The following is a 14,519-nucleotide window of genomic DNA, read 5'->3' on the forward strand; positions in this document are numbered from 1 at the left end:
AATACATCTTAATTAGTTATAAATAGATATATACATTTAATTTACTTTTAAATATTTCCTCGTTATTATTAACTTCCCTTAATTAGAGAACTAGTTTTGATAGCAACACAAAGGAAACAAAACATTGTGTCGTGTGTCATTACGCTTCATAATGAGTAATTGTAAAATTTGTTATTTGAAAACTTTTGAAAATGGGCGGAGCGTCTGAGTATTTGCATAAAGTAATGCTATCGGTTTGAGTATATACACGCCTTGTCAAGAAGTCAAATTGTTATTACAGGAGAGAAACTTAGTGATAAAAGTGTATAAGCTGATCAGCTCAAATCAACTTTTCAATCTAACTATAAAAAGAAATAAGTCGTCCAAAGAGAGTTGTCTTCAGTAAATGTTTTGATATTAACACTTCAGGAGATATATAAATATATAAGAACAATGCAAATGAGAATAGCTGATAATTTTGGAATGTATTCTCCGCCGTTGGGCAACATTCAGGAGGGTTACCATTATTGGACGGAACCTTATGGATATTTTAGTGACCAAAGGGATACAGGTTGCTCTCCTTACAAAAAAGAAGAAAGGATACGTCGCCCGATGAACGCATTCATGGTATGGGCGAAAACAGAACGAAAGAAACTGGCTGACGAAAATCCGGACGTCCACAATGCTGACCTGAGTAAAATGCTGGGTATGTTGTATAATATACATATATATAGTTATAATTACTTTTTCCTGACCACTTTACACAACTCCATTTGTTATACAAACATACGATGCATTGGTTATTTTATATGCATTGTATTATTTGTTTAACTGTTGTCTTATTATAACTTTAACTCAATTTTTTATTTCATTATAAGATTAGTATAAACATAAGGAGATGTGGTATAATTGTCAATGTCAATGTCAATGAAACAATTATCCATGAAGTTCCAAAAATGAAACTATGGGTCAATGTTCGTCCTTTACAATGAGATAACCCATACAGTATAGACATAAAATGCCACAACATGACAAAATGTAAACCAACTCAAAAGAAAGAAGAAAAAAAAAGAGTTGACATTCCAAATTTATCTTTTTCCTTTTTTTTTTTCATCTTCAATTAGTTTACTTTATCTATAATCAAGGGCATGCGAGTTGCAGAAAAAAATGCTGTATAATTTACCTTATCAATTTTTAATTATCAATGTTTTTATATTATACTTAGTTTGAGAATAACCTGAGAAATTTCTTGATATGCTGTTATCTTAATTTCTTTGACATTAAACAGACATATATTTTATAACAATTTCTTTCAAAAACACTCCGTAAGACGTCCTTAATTTTGTGTCTTGTTTCATCTTATTCTTAGTAAATTAAAATGTTTTCATAGTATTGTTATTCAAAAGTGACAATTTAAAACAAATCTAAATTTGAATAAAAACTTTTTAATTTTCGTTTAAAGTACATTTGTAAGAATGAAATTAACCTATTATAGGATTCCGTTTCTACTCTGCAAATTAAGGCTTCCGTGTCCAGTTCTGGTCGTGCCCGATTAATTCGTGGATTTTTAGAGTATTACTGGGATTGAGATATAAAATATTTATGATTCAATAATCCATGGTATTTATTATTGCTTTATTTATTTTTCGCCTTCCATTGTTTATTTAGGTGATAATAGTAAATTTACAAATGTCAAACCATTATGGCTGTTGTCAGTTTGTAAATTTCACAGTTTTAAAATTTATTTACATACATGTACTCTGTTATTTTTAAAAATAAATTTTGATGTCATTAAGTGAATGAAAAAAGGATGATATTTAAACAGTTATTTGGTATATTCATATCACAAATGAAAAAAGTTACTTAATCAATTTTCAAATTTGAATAAAAAACCCAAAACTTGTAAATAGATTAAAACTGAACAAACTGAAGGAGTACATGTTGAAATCTTTTTTTCGTGTAAGATCATTTTTCTTTTGCGTTTCATTTCATGGGCCTCAGTAATGTCATAAGTGCATGGGGTATTCTTCCCTTTTCTCTTAAATAATAATACCAGTGACATATATGTCTCTGATTATACCAATGCATTTTTTATTTGATTCTCATCTTTGAATAAGAATTAATTCATTTCGGGTCTTTTGTTCAAAGATGTTTACGAAAATTACCACACACAATGACTCATGTTTTTTTTTAACATTTTCAATGGACATAGTAGATATTGACAGATTTCTGTATATTTCAGGAAAGAAATGGAAAGATTTACCAGAAGACGAAAAGAAGCCATTTTTGGAAGAAGCTGAAAGACTACGTCAGCAACACATGGTAGACCATCCTGAATATAAATACAAGCCAAGAAGACGGAAAAATAATAAGAAAATAAAATCAGTCGACAAACCAAGCAGAAACTACAACTATTCCAATTCAAATGTAGATTATAATAAACCCAGTGTGGAAAACAGACATTATAGTGAGACGGACTCTTCTGGTGACAGTTTCCGGTCGTCTGGTAAGAGAAACCAGACACCGGAAAGAGCAATATCGTCAACGCCATTGTATCTGCAACAATTTTGGAACGTTTCAGCAGCAAGTGGACAGCCAAACCCAGCAGTGAGAGATATGAGATCAGAAAATACCCAAATATCGAAAAACTTTCTAACAATGGATTATAACTCGAATCTACCGAAAAATTCTCCCTTTTCAGACGTTTTACGGTCAGCATCGATGCAGCCATTGAAACCGATACCACCATTTTATTCACCAACAAGCACATGTTTGACTTCAAGCTCAGACAGTTTGACGACTCTCCGAGCATTAGTTAGTCGGCAACCTTTTTATAGTGGACAGTTTGTTGAAAAACAAGACAATGCGCATGCTGCAACACCTTCAAGCTTTAAGCCAGTCACAAGTATCAGCCAATATCCACATCATCAGTTTTCTGAAGCACATGCTGCTCCAAATACATATATACCCTGCTCAGTTCGCTCTAACTCAAATATGAACTTTCAACCTGGACTTTGTGTGAACGAGGTTGATAGACATGAATTTGACCAGTACCTAGAAGAAGGGAACAGCACTTATCTTCATCATATCGACAGGTGCCAAAGAGGTGCAGACCAGTTCACCGGGATACAGTTTGAACATACTACTACATTACCCTATTTTAATGAAATAAACGGAGACGTCAAAAGTGAGAATAATTCCACTGGCACAAACACTATGAACTTATCAAACCCATTGGTATCTGAATGTGTTCATTAATGTTTATCTTAAAATCACCATGGATACTGATTCATTCCAATTAATTATGGAATTTAAAGTCCACGGGTACCTGACCTTTTTGTGCTCAAACATTTTTTTTGTGCCAATATATTTCAGGCCAAGCCAAATTAATTTCTGTTTAATTATTTAATAATAATTAATAATAATAATTGGGACTTTATAACTACATTTTCAAAGAGAAGTTATTTTACAGAAAATTTTGAATTTGATGAAGAATTTTTGTAGTCCTTTAACTTAATTTGGCATGGTCTAACCTTTGAATTAGTGCATTAAAATATTTATAAAAAAAAGATAAAGAAAATATTATTTATGTTGCCGATCAAGTGCTTTGAATAACTATTGTAAAGTTTCAATTTTTTCCCGTTTCCGACGAAAATGCCGGACACACTATGTATATATTGAGAATATGATATGTTTTATATAGATATATATTTATATTTTTTGAATAAAAATTGAAACCCGTTTTGACACTTCTGTTGATATAAACAAGAAATGTGGAATGTGTGTGGCGCACACCTGCAACACGTCACAGGGCAGAATCTTGAATGACGGGATCATATCGTTGTGACAAGATACTTACCAAACATGATGAAAAGTAGGTTATATTTGGTAAAAAAAATGTTCAGTCACTAATGGTTGTAAGACACACAATTGACCCTCGAATCTAAAAACTGATCGATTAAGGAAATAATTACTATATTATTACACAACTTTACCAAGAATAAGTACGAGCTGTATATCATTAATAGGTCATAGCAACAATCCACCACGAAACCAAATAATTAAAAGGATGGGTGTTGTTAAACATTACGTTTTTCATCCGAATATTCATGAATAATGTATTACTTTTACATTAAAAGGACTACATTATAGTTCAAAGTGTGTCCATTGTTTATTTTCATTGTTCTATGTAAACTGTATATTATGTATAATGTTTTAAGCCATTGGTCCATATGGGCGTAAAGTGCTTTTCAATAAAGTAATTAAAATGTTCCTCTGCATCCTGTCCGTTGCAAGCTAGTGTAATATGTAATGAAATAACTTGTACCGTCTCCCTTTGCACCTTTTACAGAGCACATGTTAGGTACCGTATCATTAAAAAAACTTGACAGACGATCCCAGTTATAGTTTACACATATACGTACATGGGGACCAATTTTTACCACTTCCCCTTTTTTACCAAATATTTTTTTTTATTTTTATTTTATTTTTTTATTAATTTCATTATATTTGTGTATTTCTGTTATTATACAAACACAAATATACTGTTGTATGCTCTTTGGTCGGGTTTTTGTTTCTTTGACATATTCCCAACTTCCATTCTCAATTTTACAAATAAATTGTATTTACTATTTTTAAATATCAATTCCAAGTTTACTCTTTATATAATATACCACTGACCGCTGTGGATAGTAATATTGGAATTGATAGTTCTAGGCGCAGGGGGTATAAGTGTTATCCTTGACCTTCCGTCCGTCCGTCTGTTCGTCTTTCCTTCCTTCTTCCGTCTGTCCAAAAAGTACCGGTATATATATTAACATATTATAAGCAAGCTTGAGCTTGGGCATTCGTGACTTCAGACACATTTTTCTTGTATTTCTAGATGGGTTTTGATTGTCATGATACATATATCCACCAAAATACCATAGGACTATAATGAAGATAAGTATAATAGGTTACTGTACGACCTACAACAATGAACCAACCCAAATCGTATAGTAAGCTTTTATTACTTTACAGGTATTCGTTGCATGGTTTTTTTTTTTTTTTTTTTTTTTAAAGAAATATATATTTTTAGAGGAATTTCTCGTGTGCAAGTTATCGGAGAAGGAAAGTATATTTTAGGATACTCTGACTATATTGTACCAATCCATATTGAATTTTGTGTTTTGTATAGTTTGTGCTGATATTGGAATTTAGGTTTGGGGCTCTTATTTCAAAATAAAATTATTTGTAGTTGTATTTGTATTTGAATACGATATCACATGTTCGAATTGTCCCTTTTTATCACCACATGGATTGAACAGAAAATGAATAGCGCCGTGAGTTTTTCTAAAGTTTGTATAGACTTAGAAGTAAATTGTTTGGTCCCATTTGCAAGCATTAAGTAAATGTTCAATTCATGAATATATCTGAAAGAAAGGTATCTAAAAAATACGAATGTGTCTGAGGAGATGGATGCCTCCGCTAAAGATTGTTTAAAATGTTTATGTGAAAATACTTTTACTACAATAAACTAACAACGCAATTGAACGAAAGCGAAATGACATTAGTTTTTATTGAACTAATAATATATTAGTTTGGCTTGTAATGCTTGATAAAAAGAATTTGGAGTATTGTTTTAGGAGTGAGGAAAGTCCATTCTTAACAATGTATCATTTGCTTTTGACTTAACCATTTAGTATTTTAAATCATTGTTTGTCTGTACGAGTGATAACATGCCGCGTGTCTTTGGTCAAGATGTTCGCTAGTGAAATTAGAACTCGTATCTTTGCTGTGATGTCAAATTATTTATGGAATACTTGTTGCCATTGCTGTTTATGACACCGCATATAAAAATACCATCGACAATTTATTTAGTTCACACTGTTAGATTGACTGAGTTTCTGCTGTCTACATATAACGGAATTTGTTTATCTCTCGTTATCAATAAAAACTTATTCTGAGAATCAGTAGAACATTTTTCAATTCATCAAAAACGAAAGCCAAGGATTTATAAATACTTGAATTCGTGAGGATCTTTACACTACCAAGAAAATACCCACGTTTTTTTTTGAATACATTTCTACTCTCTTACATATCAGTACTGTTTGACAAGACGACTAAAAACTTGTAATGTTATACTTTCTTTTTAAGTCATACAAAGTGCAAAGTTGTCGGAAGTAGTTGGATTCTTAATAATTTCTAAATTTTATCAACGGAGAATTAAAGGAAGATGTATTTAATTTGAATGTAGTCAAATACTAGACTTTCATTGATTTATTTTAAAAACGAGTAATATTTAAAATCTGTTTTAAAAACCAAAGGAGAAAAACAGTAGAATTTATCCTTAATTACATTCGCCAATGATACAGCAACATTCCGACAAAAAGTCATATTTATGCGTCTTTCATTTATGGTTTTATGAACTTTGATTTTACCTTATTTGGATATTTGTTCATTTTGTTTTGATTTTGTAGCCAATCGGACAAGTACGAGTCATTAAATTCACATATTCGGAAGGCAACAAACATGCATAACGTAGGAAGAAAGCTCACATCAGTTGTGCACATTATTCAGATCCCATACGTCCCGAAATGCCGCCAACTTGGCAAAGAAGCAGCAACTCCTACATAGAACCAATCACATAGCCAGTCACTCACGAAGCGCTTCAGAGTAAACATCTGAAAAGGAACGATCATTGAGTTTTTACAGAATACATGCTCTCACTGCAGGATATAGTACGACATGCACTGGTAAATAAAGGCTCCCTGTTATTTTGACCAACCTAAAGTTTTCAACGTCTTTTTTTTTTTTTTTATATAAATGTGCCGGGTTCCTCAACTAACTGTAGTACCTACGTCTTCGTGATTAATTTTTTTCTCTGCATGCAGTCTTAAACTTTCTTACGTTTGACGGTATACTTGGGATTTGCTTGTGACGTCCGACACCCGAGTATTATCATACTAACTGGTATACGCATTTTTTTCGAGCCTGGTTAGAGCTGCCATAAATGTGTTTTTTCGCGACGTAATGAATTTTCTTTGTGAAGGTCAGTATACTTTTTCTTACAATACTTTCTTTTTATGACCCTAAACGATTATCTTTCCAAAAAAGAACCTGGTATCAGACTAGTTATAAAGGTAGCTATATTTCAATACCTATGCCTATGTTAGAAAGTGATTATAGTCGAACGACAATTTTTATATAAATACATTCTATTCCGTCTTTGGAGCTGTCGTTTTCCGAAGTATGAATATAAATTACAAGCTTTTGATTATAATGTTGGTAGAGTGATCGTAAAACGCAGCTACTTCACTTAATTTACAAAGATGACGACCGATGTAAATATAAACCGTAAATAAAAACTGTATACATATCTCTCCATTTTATGACTTAATATGGCTCTTGTGTCTTAAAACTCAACACAAAATGGTTATATCGACGTCAGAATGAAATTTACAACCCTGGTACAGCCAACACGAACTGGTTAATTTATCACGGTGCAATATTCGGATAGATATATGGCTTGAAAAGCACTGGGAAAATCTTAAATCATTTGCTACTTTAGTGTTAGCAAGTTTTCATGTACATGTACTTGTCATTTATTGCCAGACTTGTAGAAGATACTACATGTAGTAAAAAATGAAATATTTCATAATCAATAAAATACCGGTAATACTACATTAGCCGACATTGTATATAGCTGATACACGGATTTCTGTTGCAGTCTCTGGAAGCTCCATTAGATTAGATGGACAAATACTTTCATATAATTAGTCACGAAGGACGCTAATATTGATAAACAGCAGGACAGTTTGAGAATGTAATAGCCGACTCATGATTTTCCAACAGCGTGAAAGCAAAATATTTACACCATTTCCCATCGAAAATAAAAGGACTTTGCATTTAATAATTGCACTACAAAATTCAAAGAAATAAAACAATTTATCTATAGCAATCACAAGAAACCATTGCTAAGTTGATGATTTCACGACATAATTATCAGGCCCCAATGGTAATATTTGGCGAGCTTATAGATGTCGGCATGATATACAAATGATATATGATCGAACTGTTGCAAATTCTAGCATCGTTTCAAGGGAATTGGGAATGTTAAAATGAAGAACTTTAGTATGAAAAAAAAGAAAAGCAGTAAAAAAATCATTAATAAAAAAAGGACAACACAATGGGTAAAAAAAATCATTTAAATTTCAAAACTAAACAGAAGGTGAGCACAGAAGACTATTAAAGTGTGAGCCACACAATCATCATACACTAACAGGGTCAGCAGTTCCTGCTCCACTAGTGGCAACCAATGTGTTGTTTATAACAAATAAAACGCAATGTCACAAACTAGGAAAGATGACGTTACCGTGGTTACAAGGGGATCACATGAATCCGAGGTCATCTGCGACACATATATTCGATGACATATCGAATCACGTCGAAGTCCGTACAACGTTTTGAAACTAGAGTTGACTTTAAGTTCACAATTAAGAACTCTTAAAAGTTAAAACATAGAAAGTAAATATGGTTTCAAAAGTTTATTTAAAAGTAATAAAAAGGTGAGCGCGTCTTAAACGATTTGTCATAGAAACATGATTATGATGATGTGCAATGACTTGACATAATAACGATATAATTAAGATAACGCGAGACTTTCTGATTTTTCTTCTCTGTTTCATGAATAATCCTTATGATATTACAACTCTCTGGTGAAAAATGACTTTCAAATAAAATACATTTTGTACATTAAAAAAATAAAAGAGGGACTATTTAGCAGATAATGGTCCGAGACCACAAATATAGTCCCTAGTGTTGACAGTGGGTTACTTGCCATTAATTTTTATACCCCTTCCAAATTTATTTCTCCATGTTTAATGCCTCAAATTGCAAGTAGGGGGGTGAAATTACACTGTAAAAAAATTTGGGTCCAGAATTTTAAAGGAAAGTAGTCATTTGGTCCAGCTGAAAAAGGTTGAAAATTAGCACTTCGGAAGCTGTCAAAAGATTTCAAGACGCCCTAAACATAAAATTGTCCATATTTTGAGTTAGAGCCGATGAAGTTTTCTATAATTTTGATATAATTTGTCCCATAAGTAGTACAACACACTGTAAAAGTTTCTTTGAGAAAGCGCAGGTGGGATTTTTTTTATTTTCATTTATGTTCTAAAAGAAATGCACTACGAAATAATTGTGTTCTCGGACCTAATAACAAACATGTCAAATTTGTTTACGCAATTAGAGTTTTCCATCACAGGTGTTATTTATTGTGTTCTTGTTCTAGATCTTGTCTTATGGGCCCCTCCCCCCCCCCCCCCCCAGGGCAGTAAAAAAAGAGCAGAGCAAGAACACATTAAATAAGTAAAAATAAGTTGTTATATTAAAGATATTTAGTATTGATTAAAAAAAAAACATAAAAAAGAGGGTAGCATTATTGTCTAAGTCTTTCCATGGATAATCTCAACTTGAATATGAATATTCAATCAATAACAAATTAATTAATCTAGTGCTAGTATTGGAATTTCTCTGGTTTTTCTGCTCACTCATCAACTAGTTTCCGAAGGATGAACACAGCTTCCGTCACGTGACAACGTTCGGTCTGCGTAAAAACATCCTTATTCATCGAAGTTTCGGTGTCAAGAGCTCGGCGGAAGTAGGTACTTGATATTCTTCAATGAACTTTTTGACAAGGAAATAAAGAGTTTCTCACCTTAAATGGACAAATTAAACTTTCAAAATTCTTGTTACAGAACGCATGCACTCTATGATTGCACTTAACTGTTCGCCATCGCTCGCTATTCTACGTTGTACTTATAATGTCTCGGCGTAAAAAAAACCAGTTACGCATACATTTTAAATTTGTTTTATGATATTTTTAATGTTTATATCTATTCATCATTTTAGTTTCGTCCGAAACCTCTTGTAATCAATCATATCGATCTGTTGTTATCATGATGTAGTGGAATGTAGAATGCTTCTAGGAAATTAGCGGGTCATGTATATTTGGTTTCAAATTCTAATTTCTAATTTCAACTTATTTTTAGCGTACATGGAAACACTTTCGGTTTAATTAAATTGATTTCTTAATTTCCTATCGTCAGACTATACCGTTCCAAAACCGCTCGTATACATATAAAATTGCATTGAATTAAAAAAAAAAGATAAATCTTATTTGTACATTACAGTTAATAAACTCATTGTGTATGAAACTTTGTCCTCGGTTATTCTCAGCCAAACATCACCAAATACAATTTTGACGATAGAAAACTAAAGAAAGAGCATCACGAACCCCACCAGAAACCGGTGGTAATCTCTGGTGCTCCGGAAGGGTAGGCAGATACTGCCCCACACAAGGCACTGTCGTGTTGCTCATGCAGGTACAAATAAGGCGAATAATTTTATAGGCAATCAGCTTTTACAAAGGGTTACTATATAGATATAGGAAGATGGGATATGAGTACCAATGAGACAACTCTCCATCCAAGTAACAATTTATAAAAGTAAACCATTATAGGTCAAGGTATGCCAACTTGCTGTTATCACAATACAAAACGTGATCATTTCATTTTCTAATAGGAGACAGCTCTTTTCGATCTGATGATTACAAAATCATTCAATTTTCTAAGTAATATTTGTATGTCGCTTTCGATCAGATAAGTCTACTTTTTTGTCGCAACATTATATATATAGCAATGTGCCGATATTAACTATAAATGGAGTAATTCTCAATTAAATTATTGGGATATTTTTTTTACAATAAATTCAACTTTTATTTTGATGTTTCTCATTTTAATGGCATTTAGTAAAGTTCTAATTACTGTTTTGAATTAAGATAAATGTTATCTAGACTATAGACTCCATATTGTTTTCGATACTGTAGTAAGCAGATTAAATTGTTGTGCTGTTGGTTTGTTGTCTCAACATTGTTGTCCCCAATTTTCTTCTATTTATGCTAGAAACTGTTTTGGAACAACTGTTCAAAATTCATCGAAAGAAATTAATCAAACGAAATGTGTAAAGTTCGTGGCAAAACAAATAGTAAGCTTTTTTTTTTAAAATTAAATCAAAAACATTATAATGGAAAATTAGACAATTTCGAAATCCAAATCGTAAAATCGAGTAAATGTATGTCTCACTCTGAAAGGCAGAATATATAAGGGTCTGGATGGGGTCCTTCTTTTCTGTATTCTTTGAAATTTTGGGATTTTTTTCTCTATTCTTTATATTTTCTGCCTATATATATAACTCTTTTTTTTAAATATATTTTAACATCCTATATTCTTTATTCTTTATTTTCTTAGTCTGTTTTCTGTTTTCTTTATGTTTTTAGATCTTTATTCTGCACTTTTTGCTTATAATTCTCTATTCTGTAAACCCCATTCAGCTTAAATATATTATTTAGAACAGAAATGCAAAACCATAAAAAAAGAGAAACGTCTTACTGACTATACAGACATCGTTCCGAATGTCTATAGCTGTAGAAAGACATCGAACGGAAAGATCTCGAGAAATGCGTATTCATTCTATCCAACCTTAGTCCTCGAACTTTTATATAAAGTACTGATCATGCAGTGGCAATAAAAGTGAAAGTGAACTATCTTCAGTAAACACCCAGGAGGAGATATAAAATGTTAGGATAGTATATCACAACGATAGGTTCAAGATACTATAATTTATTTTGAGATATAGGAATCAAATATTTGTCTGTCAAATCATAAAACTTTGATATATTAGAAGTCAGCTACCGAAAATTTCAGAAAATCTTTAAATCCGTATGAATTTGGATATTTTTTACTTTTTCTTTCTTAATTTTTGCTACCGCATAAAACTTAGATCAATCAGTATAAGGTTGAAATTCAGACGAAGTAAATAATTTTTTTTTAATGTTAATGGTGAAGCTAGTTCTATATAACCCTTGGTTCTCCGAAAGAGAATGCCTGTCATGGATTTTTCACATATTTAGAACGTAAAATTATTTTTTTTTTGACTGAAAGGTAAGTTTATCAGCCTGTACAACTATAAACACAGGACCTGTAAATTATACCATCTACATGCCTTCTTACATCACGTACTATGCTACAAAATGAGACCGAGGGAAACCATTATGATTCGACTAATGAAAGCTCAATGTTTTTTCTGTCCGAATGGTCTATGTTGCTTGTATATAATAACAAGAACATGTGAAAGTTTCCAAGAAGTCTGTCAAACAGAGCAGTGGTAGATACCAAAGTTGGACGGTCGAGAAGTCTGTCAAACAGAGCAGTGGTAAATACCAAAGTAAGACGGTCGAGAAGTCTGTCAAACAGAGCAGTGGTAGATACCAAAGTTGGACGGTCAAGAAGTCTGTCAACAGAGCAGTGGTAAATACCAAAGTTGGACGGTCGAGAAGTCTGTTAAACAGAGCAGTGGTTGATACCAAAGTTGGACGGTCGAGAAGTCTGTCAAACAGAGCAGTGGTAAATACCAAAGTTGGACGGTCGAGAAGTCTGTCAAACAGAGCAGTGGTAGATACCAAAGTTGGACGGTCGAGAAGTCTGTCAAACAGAGCAGTGGTAAATACCAAAGTTGGACGGTCGAGAAGTCTGTCAAACAGAGCAGTGGTAGATACCAAAGTTGGACGGTCGAGAAGTCTGTCAAACAGAGCAGTGGTAGATACCAAAGTTGGACGGTCGAGAAGTCTGTCAAACAGAGCTGTGGTAGATACCAAAGTTGGATTGTCGAGGAGTCTGTCAAACAGAGCAGTGGTAAATACCAAAGTTAGACGGTCGAGAAGTCTGTCAAACAGAGCAGTGGTAAATACCAAATTTGAACGGTCGAGAAGTCTGTCAAACAGAGCAGTGGTAGATACTAAAGTTGGAAGGTCGAGAAGTCTGTCAAACAGAGCAGTGGTAGATGCTAAAGTTGGACGGTCGAGAAGTCTGTCAAACAGAGCAGTGGTAGATACTAAAGTTGGACGGTCGAGAAGTCTGTCAAACAGAGCAGTGGTAAATACCAAAGTTGGACGGTCGAGAAGTCTGTCAAACAGATCAGTGGTAGATACCAAAGTTGGACGGTCGAGAAGTCTGCCACATTTTAACTCTTTCAAATGTATTGTTATAAATTATTTTTAAGGTCATTTTTTTAAAATGTTTACTAGTATACAAAAAAAAAATGACTAAAATACACGAGGACAGATAACCTTGCCCACGGAAAATTAAATTTTAGTGATCTTTACCAGTGTATAGGTTACTTTTAGGATACTTTCTTCTTCAAATAACAGAACAGTCAATATGACTGATATGTATCTGGTATAGGAAAAGAACAGCAATGAAAAACAATCCCTTTTATAATTTATAGTATAATTGTCTTAAAACACATACATAACCAGCCATTCATAATCTACAGTCCTTATAACCACTTATCTTTATTTGATTAAAATTAAAGTGGAAATTGATTGTTTCCTCATAATTATCATTTATATACCAAAATCTGATAGCAGACAATTCAAATACTCTAGAATGCAATTTCTATTTTAAAACTTTTTAAGAAATAACAAAATTCGGTATTGCCGGAAAGTTTTGTCTGAGTGTTATATCATTCAAGAAATACGTCGAACTGTTAGAACTTACTGAAGACCATAGACGAGGGTATTGATGGGGTCCACAAAATAGAGAAGGAGAATAATGAGCCAATCCTACAAAAAAATAAAGATAAAGTAGAGAATAATTGGGTGCGTAAATATAAAGAATATGGAACAATGGGACGAAAATATAAGAAATAGAGAAAATGACATAAAATATTAAAGAATACAAAAATGGTTGACCCAACCCAAACCTCATTTATGTAATGGTTTAATGAGAAATCTGATAATGGCACATATGATACGTCAAAGGGTGAAGGCATGACAAATATCTTGTACAAAACTGTTATATCAGCTGTAGCAATCGAACACTATCATCTTTATCTAACAAGAGGTTCTTGAGAGCATTTGTCGCTCAGCTAAGTATTCATCAAATGGCCACACTCCAACATTAAACACTAGAATACTCAATATACATTGAAGACCTGTTGGTGACCTTCTGCTGTTGTCTGTTCTATGGTCGGGTTGTTGTCTCTTTGAAACATTCCCCATTTCCATTCTCAATTTTATTCATGACTCAAATTCTCTTTTTTATTGATTAATTTTTTTGTTTATAATTTCTTTCTACTATAGTTTTGCCCAAAGTGCAAAATTGCGTACAAAATCCTCATCCGTACAGGTGAATAACTCCTATGATTAGTGGACTGACAAAGTAGAAATTAATATTTACTCTCAATTCAAAAATCTCATTTAAGGGCAATAACTCCTTTGCTGAGTTTACCGACAGTTTCATGGAGCTATATTTGACTTATTTGCAGACCCTAATTGTCTAACTGTTTATTTTTGATTTGTGAAGTTTCTCTTTTTTACTTTAGTTAGTGGCCCAAAATACATACAAACTAATAAAAAAACTGATTTCGGGACAATAACTCCAATAAGGAGTTGACAGATAATTTGGCCATGTTTAAAAAAATGTAGCTGAACTTTTTTCTTCTTT

At 32.7% G+C, this 14,519-nt stretch overlaps 1 protein-coding gene across 1 annotated transcript; it reads left to right on the forward strand.

Annotated features, from left to right (window-relative positions):
• The first annotated feature begins 210 nt into the window (after positions 1-210).
• Positions 211-3,721, forward strand: LOC139485928 (transcription factor Sox-17-beta.1-like). Its single transcript, XM_071270605.1, has 2 exons — positions 211-685; positions 2,222-3,721. Exons 1-2 carry the CDS (start codon positions 433-435, stop codon positions 3,235-3,237), a joined length of 1,269 nt encoding a protein of 422 aa, XP_071126706.1. The 5' UTR covers positions 211-432; the 3' UTR covers positions 3,238-3,721.
• Positions 3,722-14,519: the final 10,798 nt, after the last annotated feature.

This window comes from Mytilus edulis, chromosome 1 (assembly GCF_963676685.1).
Source record: "Mytilus edulis chromosome 1, xbMytEdul2.2, whole genome shotgun sequence".
NCBI classification, from domain to species: domain Eukaryota; kingdom Metazoa; phylum Mollusca; class Bivalvia; order Mytilida; family Mytilidae; genus Mytilus; species Mytilus edulis.